The sequence below is a fragment of the Pristiophorus japonicus genome, chromosome 2, assembly GCF_044704955.1.
Source record: "Pristiophorus japonicus isolate sPriJap1 chromosome 2, sPriJap1.hap1, whole genome shotgun sequence".
Classification (NCBI taxonomy): domain Eukaryota; kingdom Metazoa; phylum Chordata; class Chondrichthyes; family Pristiophoridae; genus Pristiophorus; species Pristiophorus japonicus.
In genome coordinates this window covers 370,665,930-370,680,281 of record NC_091978.1, presented here as the reverse complement: position 1 = coordinate 370,680,281, position 14,352 = coordinate 370,665,930, and the positions used below count along the sequence as shown (strand labels likewise).

Sequence of the window (14,352 nt, the reverse complement as noted above, 5' to 3'; positions counted from 1 at the left end):
CCCTCAGTACTGCCCCTCCGACAGTGCAGCGCTCCCTCAGTACTGCCCCTCCGACAGTGCGGCGCTCCCTCAGTACTGCCCCTCCGACAGTGCGGCACTCCCCAGTACTGCCCCTCCGACAGTGCGGCTCTCCCTCAGTACTGCCCCTCCGACAGTGCAGCGCTCCCTCAGTACTGCCCCTCCGACAGTGCAGCGCTCCCTCAGTACTGCCCCTCCGACAGTGCAGCACTCCCCAGTACTGCCCCTCCGACAGTGCTGCCCCTGAAAAATAACGCGTCCCACATCCTTCCTGGGACGGTAGCAAGGCGGACACGTCGGGTGTGGGACATGGTGCTACGCGATGGACCGTACAGGGAGAGGGGGGGTCTCTCCCCTGGATGAAAGGGAAGGGGCCAAGCTGTAAACGTTGCAGTATAAAACGGCTCGTGCCTGGAGCACCGGGGAGCGGGGTTGCCGTGCCAACAGCCCGACACTCGAGCCGAGCACTGGGGCCGCTCAATCGCGGCACAGATCCCGCGTTCACAACGGCAATGGGGCGCACCAAAAAAACAGACCATTTTTTTAATACATACACTTGATATTTCTGCCGTAAGTCCCGCTCCGATCCATCTCATTGGCTGACGCAGTGGTGGCAATACTTGTTTAATAAGTATGAAGTTTAATGCAATTACTTCTTGCTGCAAGTGTTGTGTTGGGCGATGTAAAGACTCAGCACAGACCACAGTTGACAAAGAGCTGAGCTTATGTAACATGTAAATGTTATAATACAAATGTAGACCAAAATACCCTTTGCAATGGTACATTATACAGGACATGAGTTTATACAGATCGATCCGTGACATTATATTCATATAGACATTGTGCTCCAGTTTAAAAGTTGCATACAGATTACTTTGAGTTTTTTTTACATGTGTCAGTGCTCAGTTGAAGATCGATGCTGTAACAATGCACGAGGACGATCACAAAAACCATTTGAGTCGGTTCTTTACCCACCTCTCACACCACTCTTTGGTATCATTATTTCCCGCATACAGGTAAATCCGTCTGTAAACCCGGCATCAAAATTAATTCGCCGGCTGACAATACATGTACATATAGCGCTGGAAATTGGGGAATGCGCAAGAGGCTGGAATTGGAGGAGAGCAGATATCTCGGGGGGTGGGAGGGGGAGGTTTGTGGGGCTGGAGGAGATTGCAGAGCGAGGGAGGGGGCGAGGATATGGAGGGATATGAACACGAAGATGATAATTCCAGGCGTTGCTGGGACCGGGAGCCGATGTAGGTCAGCGAGCAGAGGGGGGTGATGGGGGACCTGGGCAGCTGAGTTTTGGATGGGTTGAGGTTTATGGAGGTTGGATGGTGGGAGACGGGGCTAGGAAAGCGTGGGAATAAAGTCCCCAATAAGAATCACTCGGTGCCAGGACCAGGCCATTTCAGAGAGAGTTCCCCAAAATCGAAATCAGAAATAAAGGTAAAATCCTTCTTTGTGTTCATGAGAAACTCGGTGCTGAATATAAATGTGTTTAGTTTCATAGAATCACATACCACACAGGAGGAGGCCATTGGGCCCATCGAGCCTGTGCCGGCTCTGTGACAGAGCGATCCAATCAGTCCCACTCCCCCTCTCTTTCCCCACAGCCCGGCACATTCCTCCCCTTCAAGTATTTATCCAATTCCTGTTTGAAAGTCACTATTGAATCTGCTCCCACCGCCCTTTCAGGCAGCGCGTTCCCGATCACAACAACTCGCTGCGTAAAAACATTCTCCTCATCTCCCCCTCTGGTTCTTTTGCCAATCGCCTTAAATCCGTGTCCCTCTGGTTACCGACCCTCCTGCCCCTGGGAACAGTTTCTCCCGATCCATTCTATCAAAACCCCTCATGATTTTGAACAGCTCTAACAAGTCTCCCCCTTGACCTTCCCTGCTCTAAGGAGAACAACCCTGACTTCTCCAACCTCTCCATGTAATTGTCGTACTGCTGGTGTGAGGTTGCAGCAAGGGTGAGATGTTTCCAATAACACAGGATGGTCACGATACCTCGAGAGGAAGCACAACTGAATCTTAATCCATTTAGAAGAATGAGAGGGGATCTCATAGAAACATAGAAAATTCTGACGGGATTGGACAGGGTAGATGCAGGAAGAACGTCCCCGATGTTGGGGAAGCCCAGAACCAGGGGTCACAGTCTGAGGATAAAGGGTAAGCCATGTAGGACCGAGATGAGGAGAAACTTCTTCACCCAGAGAATTGTGAACCTGTGGAATTCTCCACCACAGAAAATTGTTGAGGCCAGTTCATTAGATATATTCAAAAGGGAGTTAGATGTGGCCATTACGGCTAAAGGGATCAAGGGGTATGGAGAGAAAGCAGGAATGAGGTACTGAGGTTGAATGATCAGCCATGATCATATTGAATGATGGTGCAGGCTCGAAGGGCTGAATGGCCTCCTCCTGCACCTATTTTCTATGTTTCATTCAAGACGGCACATAAATCACCGGCGATCCAAACAATATGAATAAGGCTTAAGGAAAACTCCAGGTGATTGTGCATATTGAACACCCCAAATTTAATTTCTGTTTTCTTATCTCTGCAATGTGGCCAATTCTGGCCTCTCACGTATTCCCCGCTTTCCATCGCTCCACCATTGGTGGCCGTGCCTGCAGCTGCCCGGGCCCCAAGCTCTGGAACTCCCTCCCCAAACCTCTCCGCCTCTCTCTCCTCTTTTAAAACGCTCCTTAAAACCCATCTCTTTGACCAAGCTTTTGGTCACCTGTCCCAATATCTCCTCATGTGGCTCGGTGTCACGTTTATGATTGATAATCGCTCCTGTGAAGCGCCTTGGGACGTTTTACAGCGTTAAAGGCGCTATATAAATGTAAGTTGTTGTTGAGGGCCGTCCTATGAGGAGTGAGTAGACTAGGCCGATACTTTCTGGAGTTTAGAAGAATGAGAGGGGATCTCATTGAAACATACAAGATTCTGAGGGACATTGACAGGGTAGATGCAGGGAGGATGTTTCCCCCGGGCTGGGGAGTCTAGAACCAGGGGGTCACAGTCTCAGGATAAGGGGTTGGCCATTTAGGACTGAGATGAGGAGGAATTTCTTCACTCAGAGGGTGGTGAATCTTTGGAATTCTCTGCCCCAGAGGGCTGTGGAGGCTCAGTCGTTGAGTATATTCAAGGCTGAGATCGGTAGATTTTCGGACTCTCGGGGAATCGAGGGATATGGGGATCGGGCGGGAAAGTGGAGTTGAGGTCGAAGATCAGCCGTGATCGTATTGAATGGCGGAGCAGGCTCGAGGGGCCGAATGGCCGACTCCTGCTCCTAATTGCGGTGCTGTTATTGGCACTTAGTGACATAACACTTATCTGCCCTCTACATTTACCAGATACTCCTCCCGTGAATAATAGATGGTAAGAGCCCCGATGGACAACCACTACGATGTGGTGAGCAGGACTGGCAGTGTCACTTTGTCCTAGCATGCAGGGAGGAGTAGCAGCCGGAACGCCAAGCCTTCGATGAGTGTAGACACAGTATTCGCCATTCCAAAGCTCGACATAAAGTAGACATTGCACACGTGTAACACTTTACAGCCAAATATAAATAAATATAAGTTAACAAAAATATTCTTTATGTGTTATAACTTAAGACTGTACGTCAGAGGACAGGGATTCCTTCAGTGGTGCAATCTTCAGTAGGTAACAGACTTTTTGGCGGCGATGAGAGTGTTTCTCATGAGCATTGCGACAGTCATTGGGCCCACTCCTCCGGGGACAGGAGTGATGTAGCTCGCCTTCTTCTTCAGCTCTGTGAGGACAAAACACACACACACACACACACGCCATTTTAACACATATTGGGTTGGAGTTTCGGTCTTCTGCCGCCCCTGTTAGCGCTCCAGGAGGGTCGGCAATGGAGGGTCCAGCACCCCGCCAGGACATTCGGTGCGGGATTTCGGCGGGAGCGCGGAGCAACACCGCCCGGGGGGAGGTGAGCCGGGGTGCAACGCCCCCTGGGTGCGACACCGCCTCGATTTCTGGCGGCCGCCCAATCCGCAGCGCCCCCTGCTGGGACCGCCAGGGAAAGCGGGCGGCCTGAGCTGTAGCCGCTTCAGTGAGGTCAGTAACGTCCACTTCAGGTCAGTGTGATTGGTTTTTATTTGCGATTTATGTTGTCGTGGCGTGAGTTATTTATTGGGAATGTTTTTGGTGGGTGTTTTTCAGGTTCCCCCCCCCCCCCCAGCACCCCCCCCCCCCAGGCCTCTCTCGGGGCGCTCCGAGGCCGGCTGTTTAGCTCGGGGATTGTCCCATGCTCAGCCGGCCTAGCGCCCTGAGAGAGGTGTGTAACGCCTCCCCTAGCGCCCCGACCCACACTCAGGGCCCAGCCGACCAATTCTGTGGCAGATGCGTGACTGAATTTCTCCTCCATTGTTTATAAATTAAATGAACAAACTGGGGCTCTTTTCATAATAACATAAGAATTAGGAGCAGGAGTCGGCCATTCGGCCCCTCGAATCTGCTCCGCCATTCAATGAGATCATGGCTGATCTTCGACCTCAACTCTACTTTCCCGCCCGATCTCCATAAACATCGATTTTCCTAGAATTCAAAAATCTATCGATCTCAGCCTTGAATATACTCAACGACTGAGCCTCCACAGCCCTCTGGGGCAGAGAATTCCAAAGATTCACCACCCTCTGAGTGAAGAAATTCCTCCTCATCTCAGTCCTAAATGGCCGACACTGTAAAGTCCTGTCCCCTCAGTACAGATTCACACGAGGCACATAGTGAAGTCAAGGTCACTCAGGACCTACACCTTTATTACACAGCTCTCGAATGCCACACTTGCTTGAGACCTGTCCTTATATACCTGTCTGGGACAGGTATCCAGTGTCTCCTGCAAGTGCACCCCTGGTGGTAAGGTAAGCTGGTGGTTACAGGTCATCTCTGGTTACAGTCATGTATAGCATGGTAAGATACAGTTATGTACAGTAGTGTGAGATACATGACAGACCCCTTATCCTGAGACTGTGATCCCTGGTTCTAGACTCCCCAGCCCGGGGGAAACATCCTCCCTGCATCTACCCTGTCAATCCCTGTAAGAATTGTGTATGTTTCAATGAGATCACCTCTCATTCGTCTAAACTCTAGAGAGTATCGGCCTAGTCTACTCAATAGAACAGAGAAGGCTGAGGGGGTGACCTGATAGAGATCTTTAAAATTATGAAAGGGTTCGATAGGGTAGACGTAGAGAAGATGTTTCCCCCTGTGGAAGAGACCAGAACTAGGGGCCATCAATATCAGACAGTCACTGATAAATCCAATGGGGAATTCAGGAGAAACTTCTTTACCCAGAGAGTGGTGAGAATGTGGAACTCGCTGCCACAGGGAGGGCGAGAATTGCATAGCGTAATGTTTGGAGCGCTAACTTTTCAGGGAGCGCAAAAGTATTTGGGTGGAAAAGATTTGCTTTGGTCAGGAACTTCCAGTTTAGTGCTCCACGAGGGAAGTGGAGCTGAATCAAGCGCTAACCACTTCCCTTAGAGCGCTACAGGGAGTGAGAGGGGCAGGAGCGGCAGAGTGTGGAGCAATGTTCATAGTGCTGCTGTCTGTACGGCGAGCTCATGGTCTACAGGGCTGTAGTGATACCCGCCCTCCTGTATGGCTCAGAGACATGGACCATGTACAGTAAACAGCTCAAATCGCTGGAGAAATACCACCAACGATGTCTCCGCAAGATCCTGCAAATCCCCTGGGAGGACAGATCACCAACGTTAGCGTCCTCGACCAGGCCAACATCCCCAACATTGAAGCAGTGACCACACTCGACCAGCTCCGCTGGGCAGGGCCACATTGTTCACATGCCTGACACGAGACTCCCAAAGCAAGCGCTCTACTTGGAACTCCTTCACGGCAAGCGAGCCCCAGGTGGGCAGAGGAAACGTTACAAGGGACACCCTCAAAGCCTCCCTGATAAAGTGCAACATCCCCACCGACACCTGGGGGTCCCTGGCCAAAGACCACCCTAAGTGGAGGAAGTGCATCCGGGAGGGCGCTGAGCACCTCGAGTCTCATCGCCGAGAGCATGCAGAAACCAAGCGCAGGCAGCGGAAGGAGCGTGCGGCAAACCAATCCCACTCTCCCTTTCCCTCAACCACTGTCTGTCCCACCTGTGACAGGGACTGTAATTCCCGTATTGGACTGTTCAGCCACCTGAGAACTCACTTTTAGAGTGGAAGCAAGTCTTCCTCGATTCCGAGGGACTGCCTATGATGATGATGACCGGCAGGGCGCTGAGCAGTGCTCGGGGCAGTGCTGCCTTCGGTACAGTCTCCTTCCCTCCCTGAAAGGCTGTGTCTGTGTTGGGCCGGGCCCCGGCACGTGCGATACTCGCACAGCGACCCTCAAGCGCTCTGAGAGAGAGCACGCGGGGTTGAGCAATCGCGGGGGCAAAAGAAAGCGGGAGGCACCTGAATAGAGAGATAAATAAGGTTTGCCCTAGCTGACCCCCACTGCCAGTGATTATCGCTCCCTGAGCGGCCAGCCAAGGTGACACCACCTCCTGCAACTGCCGCTGTTGACACCCGGCGATGCTGCAGGGGGCGGGAGCAAATATCGCGTCCGGGGCGGTAACGCGGTGCTACGCACCGGCTGATGTCACGATCTCCGGGGCGCAGGACAGCGAGGAGGTAAGTGTTGTAAGGTTACACACTTTTGCAAAGGCACAGAAAGAGGCCATAAACTATAAATTGATTAATTTGATTTAATACAGACTTTGGGGGATTGATTGGACAAAGGGAGGAAAAAAGCACCAACCTGGGGCAGGCAGTGACTCATAGGCACACCCTCGGAATCGAGGAAGACTTGCTTCCACTCTTAGCATGAGTTCTCAGGTGACTGTACAGTCCAATACAGGAATTACAGTCTCTGTCACAGGTGGGATAGACAGTGGTTGAGGGAAGGGGAGGGTGGGACTGGTTTGCCGCACGCTCCTTCCGCTGCCTGCGCTTGTTTTCTGCACGCTCTCGGCCACGAGACTCGAGGATTAAGGACAATCTCTGTGGTTGCGAACCAGGCTGAGTTTATGCATAGAAGCAATGGGTCTGATACATTTGATATGAACCCACAGAGGAGCTCCTGAACTGATTGGCCGGTGGGGTAAAAAATAATTCTCTCTGGAGACTCCAAGTCTGCAAGGGACCAGAACAACAAAGGGACCCCACAAGGTGCACATTTTTGGAGAACGGGGTGCTTAAGATGAGGAGTTATCTTTGTCCCTGCAGACTCCGTGTGCAAACTGGGGACATCCAGGTCCATCACCATCAGTCAGTGAAACGAATCACCACAAACAACATATCGATCCAAACACATTATCGGAAACTGCAGCTCAGCGGGGCATTATTCATAAAATGGATATAAGTATACGAGCTGGGAGCAGCTCAGGAGAGAGGTACAGAAGCAAAGCGAAGTACGGAAGCAAAAGGAAAGGAACAGAACTGAAGAGAATGAACAGAAGAGGGAACAACCAGTCATGGAACCAGCGACCACAAACCTACAATCCACGATTACAGCTAGGAACTGGACGGGCGATTGTATGTCTTCAGTCAATTCTCTCAGAAGTCTAGTTCTGTAGTTTTTACTTAGTTTTTTGCGTAATGAAAACTGACACTTGGGTTAAGCCTAAACTTAGCGTCACGTGTCGTCCTGTTTCCTCTAATTCCCGAGGTCTACGAATCAAGATAGAGTTTAAAACAAAACACCCTTCAGTGTTAGCACCAACGCAAAACCGCCAGGGAGGTTCACGGGTATCAGTGAATTGGCCGCGCCCGTTAATCCCATACTGTCCCGTTACCGCCCCCCGCAGGCACTAACAGGCGGTGCAAGCCAGGCCAAATTCTCCCCCAGAGTCGTTGAGGTTGAATAGAAAGGTTTATATGAAGTCTTGAATGGATTAAGATTCAGTTGTGCTTACTCTCGAGCTATCGTGACCATCCTGTGTCACTGCAAACGTCTCACTCTTGCTGCCATCCTCACACCAGCAGTACAAGGGTTACGTGGGGAGACTGGAGAAGCTGGGATTGTTTTCCTTAGAGCGAAGGGGATGGTTTAATAGAGATGTTCAAAAATCACAAAGGGTTTTGACAGAGTAAATGAGGGGAAACTGTCGGTAACCAGGGGACATGGATTTAAGGTCATTAGCAAAAGAACCAGAGGGGGAGTTGTGATCGGGAACGCGCTGCCTGAAAGGGCGGCGGGAGCAGATTCAATAGTAACTTTCAAACGGGAATTGGATAAATACTTGAAAAGGAGGAACAATTGCAGGGCCACGGGGAACGAGCAGGGAGAGTGGGACTGATTGGAGTAATTCGGGTCGCCCATTTAAAACTGAGATGAGGAGGAATTCCTTCTCTCAGAGGGTCGTGAATCTGTGGAATTCCCTATCCCAGAGAGCTGTGGAGGCTGGGTCATTGAATATATTTAAGGCGGAGATAGACAGATTTTTGAGCGATAAGGAAGTAAAGGGTTATGGGGAGCGGGCGGGGAAGTGGAGCTGAGACCATGATCAGATCAGCCATCATCTTATTGAATGGCGGAGCAGGCTCGAGGGGCCGTATGGCCTCTTTCTCTGATTCGACAATATAAAAGTGCACATGAAAGTGAAAGGTTCTAATTATAGCTCAGACAAGTGCACTGACAGTTATACGATACCTTACTGTGCATACTTTGGGTGGTGGTTGATGTACGCGGACGGAAGGAATGTTGGTGCAACACAAAGGCACACTGCGTAACCACAACGTGAGATTTTCTGACGATTTTGCGAGGGCCGTCACTGATCGGAATTTGTTAGGAAGCCTCCAGTAAAAATCCAAGCCTTCCATCATTGAGAGAATATTGCGAGAGCATACCACTCATGGAATGGGGGAGGGAAAGCAGGTCGGAACAGTGGGAGGCATTCAAGGAGGCGATCCGGAAGGCTCAGGCCAAACATGTGCCCTTAAAGAAAAAGGCTGTGAAAAATAATTCTAGGGCCCCCTGGATGTCTAGAGACTTACAGGGGAGGATAAAGAAAAAGAGGGACGCTTATGTCAATTATCAATGGCTAAATACTATAGAATCTTTGGGCCCAACATTGCCCAAGCCGTTTTTTCAGCGTACTAACCTGAAGCGCGGCGACTTTGCACGCTGGAAAGGGCGCCAGAAAAAAGGGGGCCCATCCTGGCCGCTCTGCGGTGTCCCTGGAGTCATGGCGTGGCGTGGAGACTGAAGGGGGGGGGGGGGCGGAGCAACAGGCTAGCGCAGAAAGCACTGCCGGCACCTGTGCGCATGCTCCTCGCCCTCCCAGCGTGTCCTGTGGACTGTGAGCAGGACCCGATGCTCGCAGCCCCTATCCCCGGCCGAAGGGACGCCCCGATCTCGCCGCGCCCTATCCCCGACCGAGTGGTCTCCCGCAGCGGCCGGCCGGCCCGCTGAGTTCCCGGCCGAGGTAGGACTTCACTTTTATTTTTTATTTAGTGGCTGTGCTTGAGAGTTTTGATTGGCGGGAGGGGGGGAGGAGAGTTTTGGAGGGGCGAGGGGAGAGAAATAGCGTATTGGGGGGGGGGGGGGGGAGAGAATTAATGTATTGGGGCGGGGAGGAGAGTTTTAGGGGGGGGAGAAAGAGTGTTTTGGGGGAGGGAGAAAAAGTGTCTCTCTGGCTACCCTCCCACCCCGTGACATCACGGCCAGCAGCTCATATTTCTCCAGTAGGATTTATTTCATTTTTATTAGTAATTTAATTGTTTGAGCTTTTCCTTGCAATGTTTGGTGCTTGGTTGTTGAGGTCCTCTCCAGTTCCCTTCCCTCCCCTGCCCCTGCCCTAATGTCTGCCGAATGTGCACTGGTTTTTCTTCACTGCCCTCAAGGTTTTTCAGAGCTGGCCGCATACGCTGACCTAAGTGGATTTGGAGTAAGTTTTAGCTGGCCAAAGTGGCATAAATGGCCAAAACTGGTGTGTCTGGGAACGCCCCCTTTTTAAAAAAAAAAACGACCTAAAAAAAAATCGTACCTAACTGACTTCTTACTCTGGAGCAAATTTTTTGGGGAAAATGGCATTTTTTAAACTTACGCCAGAAAAAACAACTTACTCCAAAAAAATTGATGCAAGTCATGGCAAGGATTGGGCCCATAGAAAGTTAAGAGGCAAAATTAAAAAGGATATTAGGAATGCTAGGAGAGAGCACAAGAAATTCTTGGCCAGTAAAATTAAGGAAAACCCTAAGTTGTTCTATAAATATATTAAGAGTAAGAGGGTAACTAAAGAAAGGGTAGGGCCTATTAGAGACCATGAGGGTAATCTTTGTGTGGAGGCGGAAGATGGTGGTAAGGTTCTTAACGAATACTTTGCATCTGTTTTCACAAAGGAAAGGGGCAATGCAGATACTGCTATCGAGGAGGAGTGTGATATTCTGGATGAAATAAATATAGTGAGAGAGGAAGTATTAAGGGGTTTAGCAGCTTTGAAAGTAGCTAAGTCCCCAGGCCCAGATGAAATGCATCCCAGGCTGTTGAGCGAAGTAAAAGAGGAAATAGCAGAGGCTCTGAATATCATTTTCCAGTCCTCTTTGGATCTGGACATGGTGCCGGAGGATTGGAGGACTGCTAATGTAGTATCCTTGTTTAACAAGGGGGAAAGGGATAGGCCGAGTAATTACAGACCTGTCAGCCTAACCTCAGTGGTGGGAAAATTATTGGAAAAAATCCTGAAAGACAGGATAAATCTGCATTTGGAAAGGCAAGGATTAATTAGGGACAGTCAGCACGGATTTGATAAGGGAAGATCGTGTTTGACTAACCTGATTGAATATTTTGAGGTGGTAACCAAGAGGGTCGATGAGGGTAGTGTGTACGATGTATTATATATGGACTTTAGCAAAGCTTTTGATAAGGTCCCAGATAGTAGTCTGGCCATGAAGGTTAAAGCCCATGGGATACAGGGCAAAGTGGCAAGTTGGCTTGGAGGTAGGAAGCAAAGGGTAATGATTGACTGATGTTTTTGTGACTGGAAGGATGTTTCCAGTGGGGTTCCGCAGGGCTCAGTACTGGAACCCTTACTTTTTGTGGTATATATCAACGATTTAGATTTGAATATAGGGGTATGATTAAGAAGTTTGCAGATGATACTAAAATTGGCTGTGTGGTTGATAATGAAGAGGAAAGTCATGGGCTGCAGGAGGATATCAATCTACTGGTCAGGTGGGCAGAGCAGTGGCAAATGGAATTTAATTCAGAGAAGTGTGAGGTGATGCACTTTGGGAGAGCTAATAAGGAAAGGGTTTTCACATTAAGCGGTAGGCCACTTAATAGTGTAGATGAACAAAGGGACCTTGGAGTTCTTATCCACAGATCCCTGAAAGTAGCAGGCCAGGTGGATAAGGTGGTTAAGAAGGCATAAGGAATGCTTGCCTTTATTGGCCGAGGCATAGAATATAAGAGCAGGGAGGTTATGCTTAAATTGTATAATACTTTGGTTCAGCCACAGCTGGAGTACTGCGTGCAGTTCTGGTCGCCGTATTATAGGAAGGACATGATTGCACTGGAGAGGGTGCAGAGGAGATTTACTGGGATGCTGCCTGGAATGGAGAATCTTAGTTATGAGGACAAATTGGATAGGTTGGGTTTGTTCTCATTGGAACAGAGGAGGTTGAGAGGAGACCTCATTGAGGCGTACAAAATATTGAGGGGCTTGGACATAGTGGATAGTAAGGGTCTATTTCCATTGGTGGAAGGGTCTATTAGGAGGGAGCATAGTTTTAAGGTGGTTGGTGGTAGGCTTAGAGGGAATTTGAGGGGGGGGGGGCTTCTTTACGCCGATGGTTGTGGGGATCTGGAACTTGCTGCCTGGAAGAGTGGTGGATGCAGAAATCCTCACCACTTTTAAGAGATGGTTGGATGGGCACTTAAAGTGCAGTAACCTGCAGGGTTACAGACCTAGAGCTGGTAATTGGGATTAGACTGGATGACCTTTTGTTGTACAGCGCAGATATAATGGTAAGTACTGCAGGGAATAGAATACGGCCAGGGTGATCTCCTGGACTAGTGTCGATCGCCTGGATGAATCGGAGAGGAATTTTCCCAGATTTTTTCTCCCTAAATTAGCGTGGGATTTTATCTGATTTTTGCCTCTCCCAGGAGATCACATGGCTCCGGTTGGGGTGGAGTGTAGAATGTTTTAATGTAAGGGGTGTCGCAGTTGTGTGAGGTGGACTGGTTGGGCTGGGTGCTCTTTACCTTTCCGTCATTGTTCATAGGTTTATATGTAACCTTCAGGGCTGCTGACCGAGGGCCGTGTGGCTCTTTGTCGGCCGGCGCGGACACGATGGGCCGAAATGCCCTCCTTCTGTGCTGTAAATTTCTATGTTTCTGAAGCTGTAACCCAAACCTTATCTGAGACAGATTATCTAGTCGTTTTCACCTTGCTCTGTGGGGCAACATAAGAAATAGGAGCAGGAGTCGGCCATTCGGCCCCTCGAGCCTGCTCCGCCATTCAATAAGATCATGGCTGATCTTTGACATCAACTCCACTTTCCCGCCCGGTCCCCATATCCCTCGATTCCCCGAGAATCAAAAAAATCTATCGATCTCAGCCCTCAATATACTCAACGATTCAGGATCCACAGCCCTCTGGGGCAGATAATTCAAAAGCAAGACTTGCATTTCTATAGCGCCTTTCACGACCACCGGACGTCCCATAGAGCTTTACAGCCAATTAAATACATTTTGAAGTGTAGTCACTGCTTTGTCAAGTGTACAAGTGTAGTCCCGAGTAATGTAGGAAATGCAGCAACCAATTTGCGCACAGCAAGCTCCCACAAACAGCCATGTTATATTTATTTATTCGATCGTGGGATGTGGGCGTCGCTGGCAAGGCCAGCATTTATTGCCCGTCCCTAATTGCCCCTCGAGAAGGGGTTGAGCCACTATTTCAGAGGGCAGTTAAGAGACAATCACATTGCTGTAGGTCTGGAGTCACATATCGGCCAGACTGGGTAAGGACGGCAGATTCCCTTCCCTAAAGGGACATCAGTGAACCCGATGGGTTTTTACCACAATCCGGTAGTTTCATGGTCACTGTTACTGGCACTGGCTTTTCATTCCAGCTTTATTTAATTTACTGAATTTAAATTCCCCAGCTGCCGTGTGGGGATTTGAACTCGTGTCTCTGGATCATTAGTCCAGGCCCCTGGATTACTGGCCCTGTAACTTAACAAAATGACCAGATACTCTGTTTTAGTGATGCTGATTGAGGAATAAATATTGACCCCAGGGAGAACTCTCCTGCTCTTCTTCGGAATAGTGCCATGGGATCTTTTACATCCACCCGAGAGGGCAGACAGGGCCTCGATTTAATGTGTCATCCAAAAGACGGCACCTCCGACAGTGCGGCGCTCCCTCAGTACTGCCCCTCCGACAGTGCGGCGCTTCCTCAGTACTGCCCCTCCGACAGTGCGGCACTCCCTCAGTACTGCCCCTCCGAAAGTGCGGCGCTCCCTCAGTACTGTCCCTCTGACATTGCGGCATTCCTTCAGTATTGCCTCTCCGACAGTGCGGCACTCCCTCAGTACTGCCTCTCCGACAGTGCTGGGCTCCCTCAGTACTGCCCCTCTGACAGTGCGGCGCTCCCTCAGTACTGCCCCTCCGACAGTGCGGCGCTCCCTCAGTACTGCCCCTCCGACAGTGCGGCGCTCCCTCAGCACTGCCCCTCCGACAGTGCGGCGCTCCCTCAGTACTGCCCCTCCGACAGTGCGGCGCTCCCTCAGCACTGCCCCTCCGACAGTGCGGCACTCCCTCAGTACTGCACTGGGAGTGCCAGCCTAGATTTATGTGCTCAAGTCCCTGGAGTGGGATTTGAACCCACAACCTTCTGACTCAGGCGGGAGTGCTGCCCACTGAGCCACGGCTGACACAACCTTCTGCGTTGCACCAATGGTGGAACGGCCCACGCACTTAGAGGCCCATGCACTTTTTGTGAAGTCTGTGCTTACTAATCCTAGATATGTCCACCACCTACAATATGTCTCTGAAGGTAAATTACAATTGTGTTTGCTGTGATATTAACAGACATTTCCCTCAGCCCCAAATAAGTCTCTGATTACATTGGGCCTTAATCGTATGGAAGGTGTTCGGTTGTTTGGAGTGTCATGGATCATGTGGTGTTAACCCAAAAGCAGGACCTTAAAGCTGCAACGAGCTCCCTCCAACTCTCAGCACAGACCTCAGGTCAGTCATCATCATCATAGGTGGTCCCTCGTATCGAGGATGACTTGCTTCCACGCCAAAAAAGGATGAGTTCACAGATGTTCCAATGAAGGACCTA

The 14,352-nt window shown here is 50.2% G+C and overlaps 1 protein-coding gene across 3 annotated transcripts in view; it reads right to left on the bottom strand.

Annotated features, from left to right (window-relative positions):
* Positions 1-629: 629 nt before the first annotated feature.
* Positions 630-14,352, bottom strand: part of LOC139250708 (bifunctional methylenetetrahydrofolate dehydrogenase/cyclohydrolase 2, mitochondrial-like) — a 94,201-nt gene continuing 80,478 nt past the window's right edge. For all 3 annotated transcript variants that reach the window (XM_070873096.1, XM_070873097.1, XM_070873099.1), the window contains exon 8: positions 630-3,807. In XM_070873096.1, the coding sequence (XP_070729197.1) occupies positions 3,692-3,807 (116 nt within the window). In that variant the 3' untranslated portion in view covers positions 630-3,691. The remainder of the gene's footprint in view (positions 3,808-14,352) is intronic.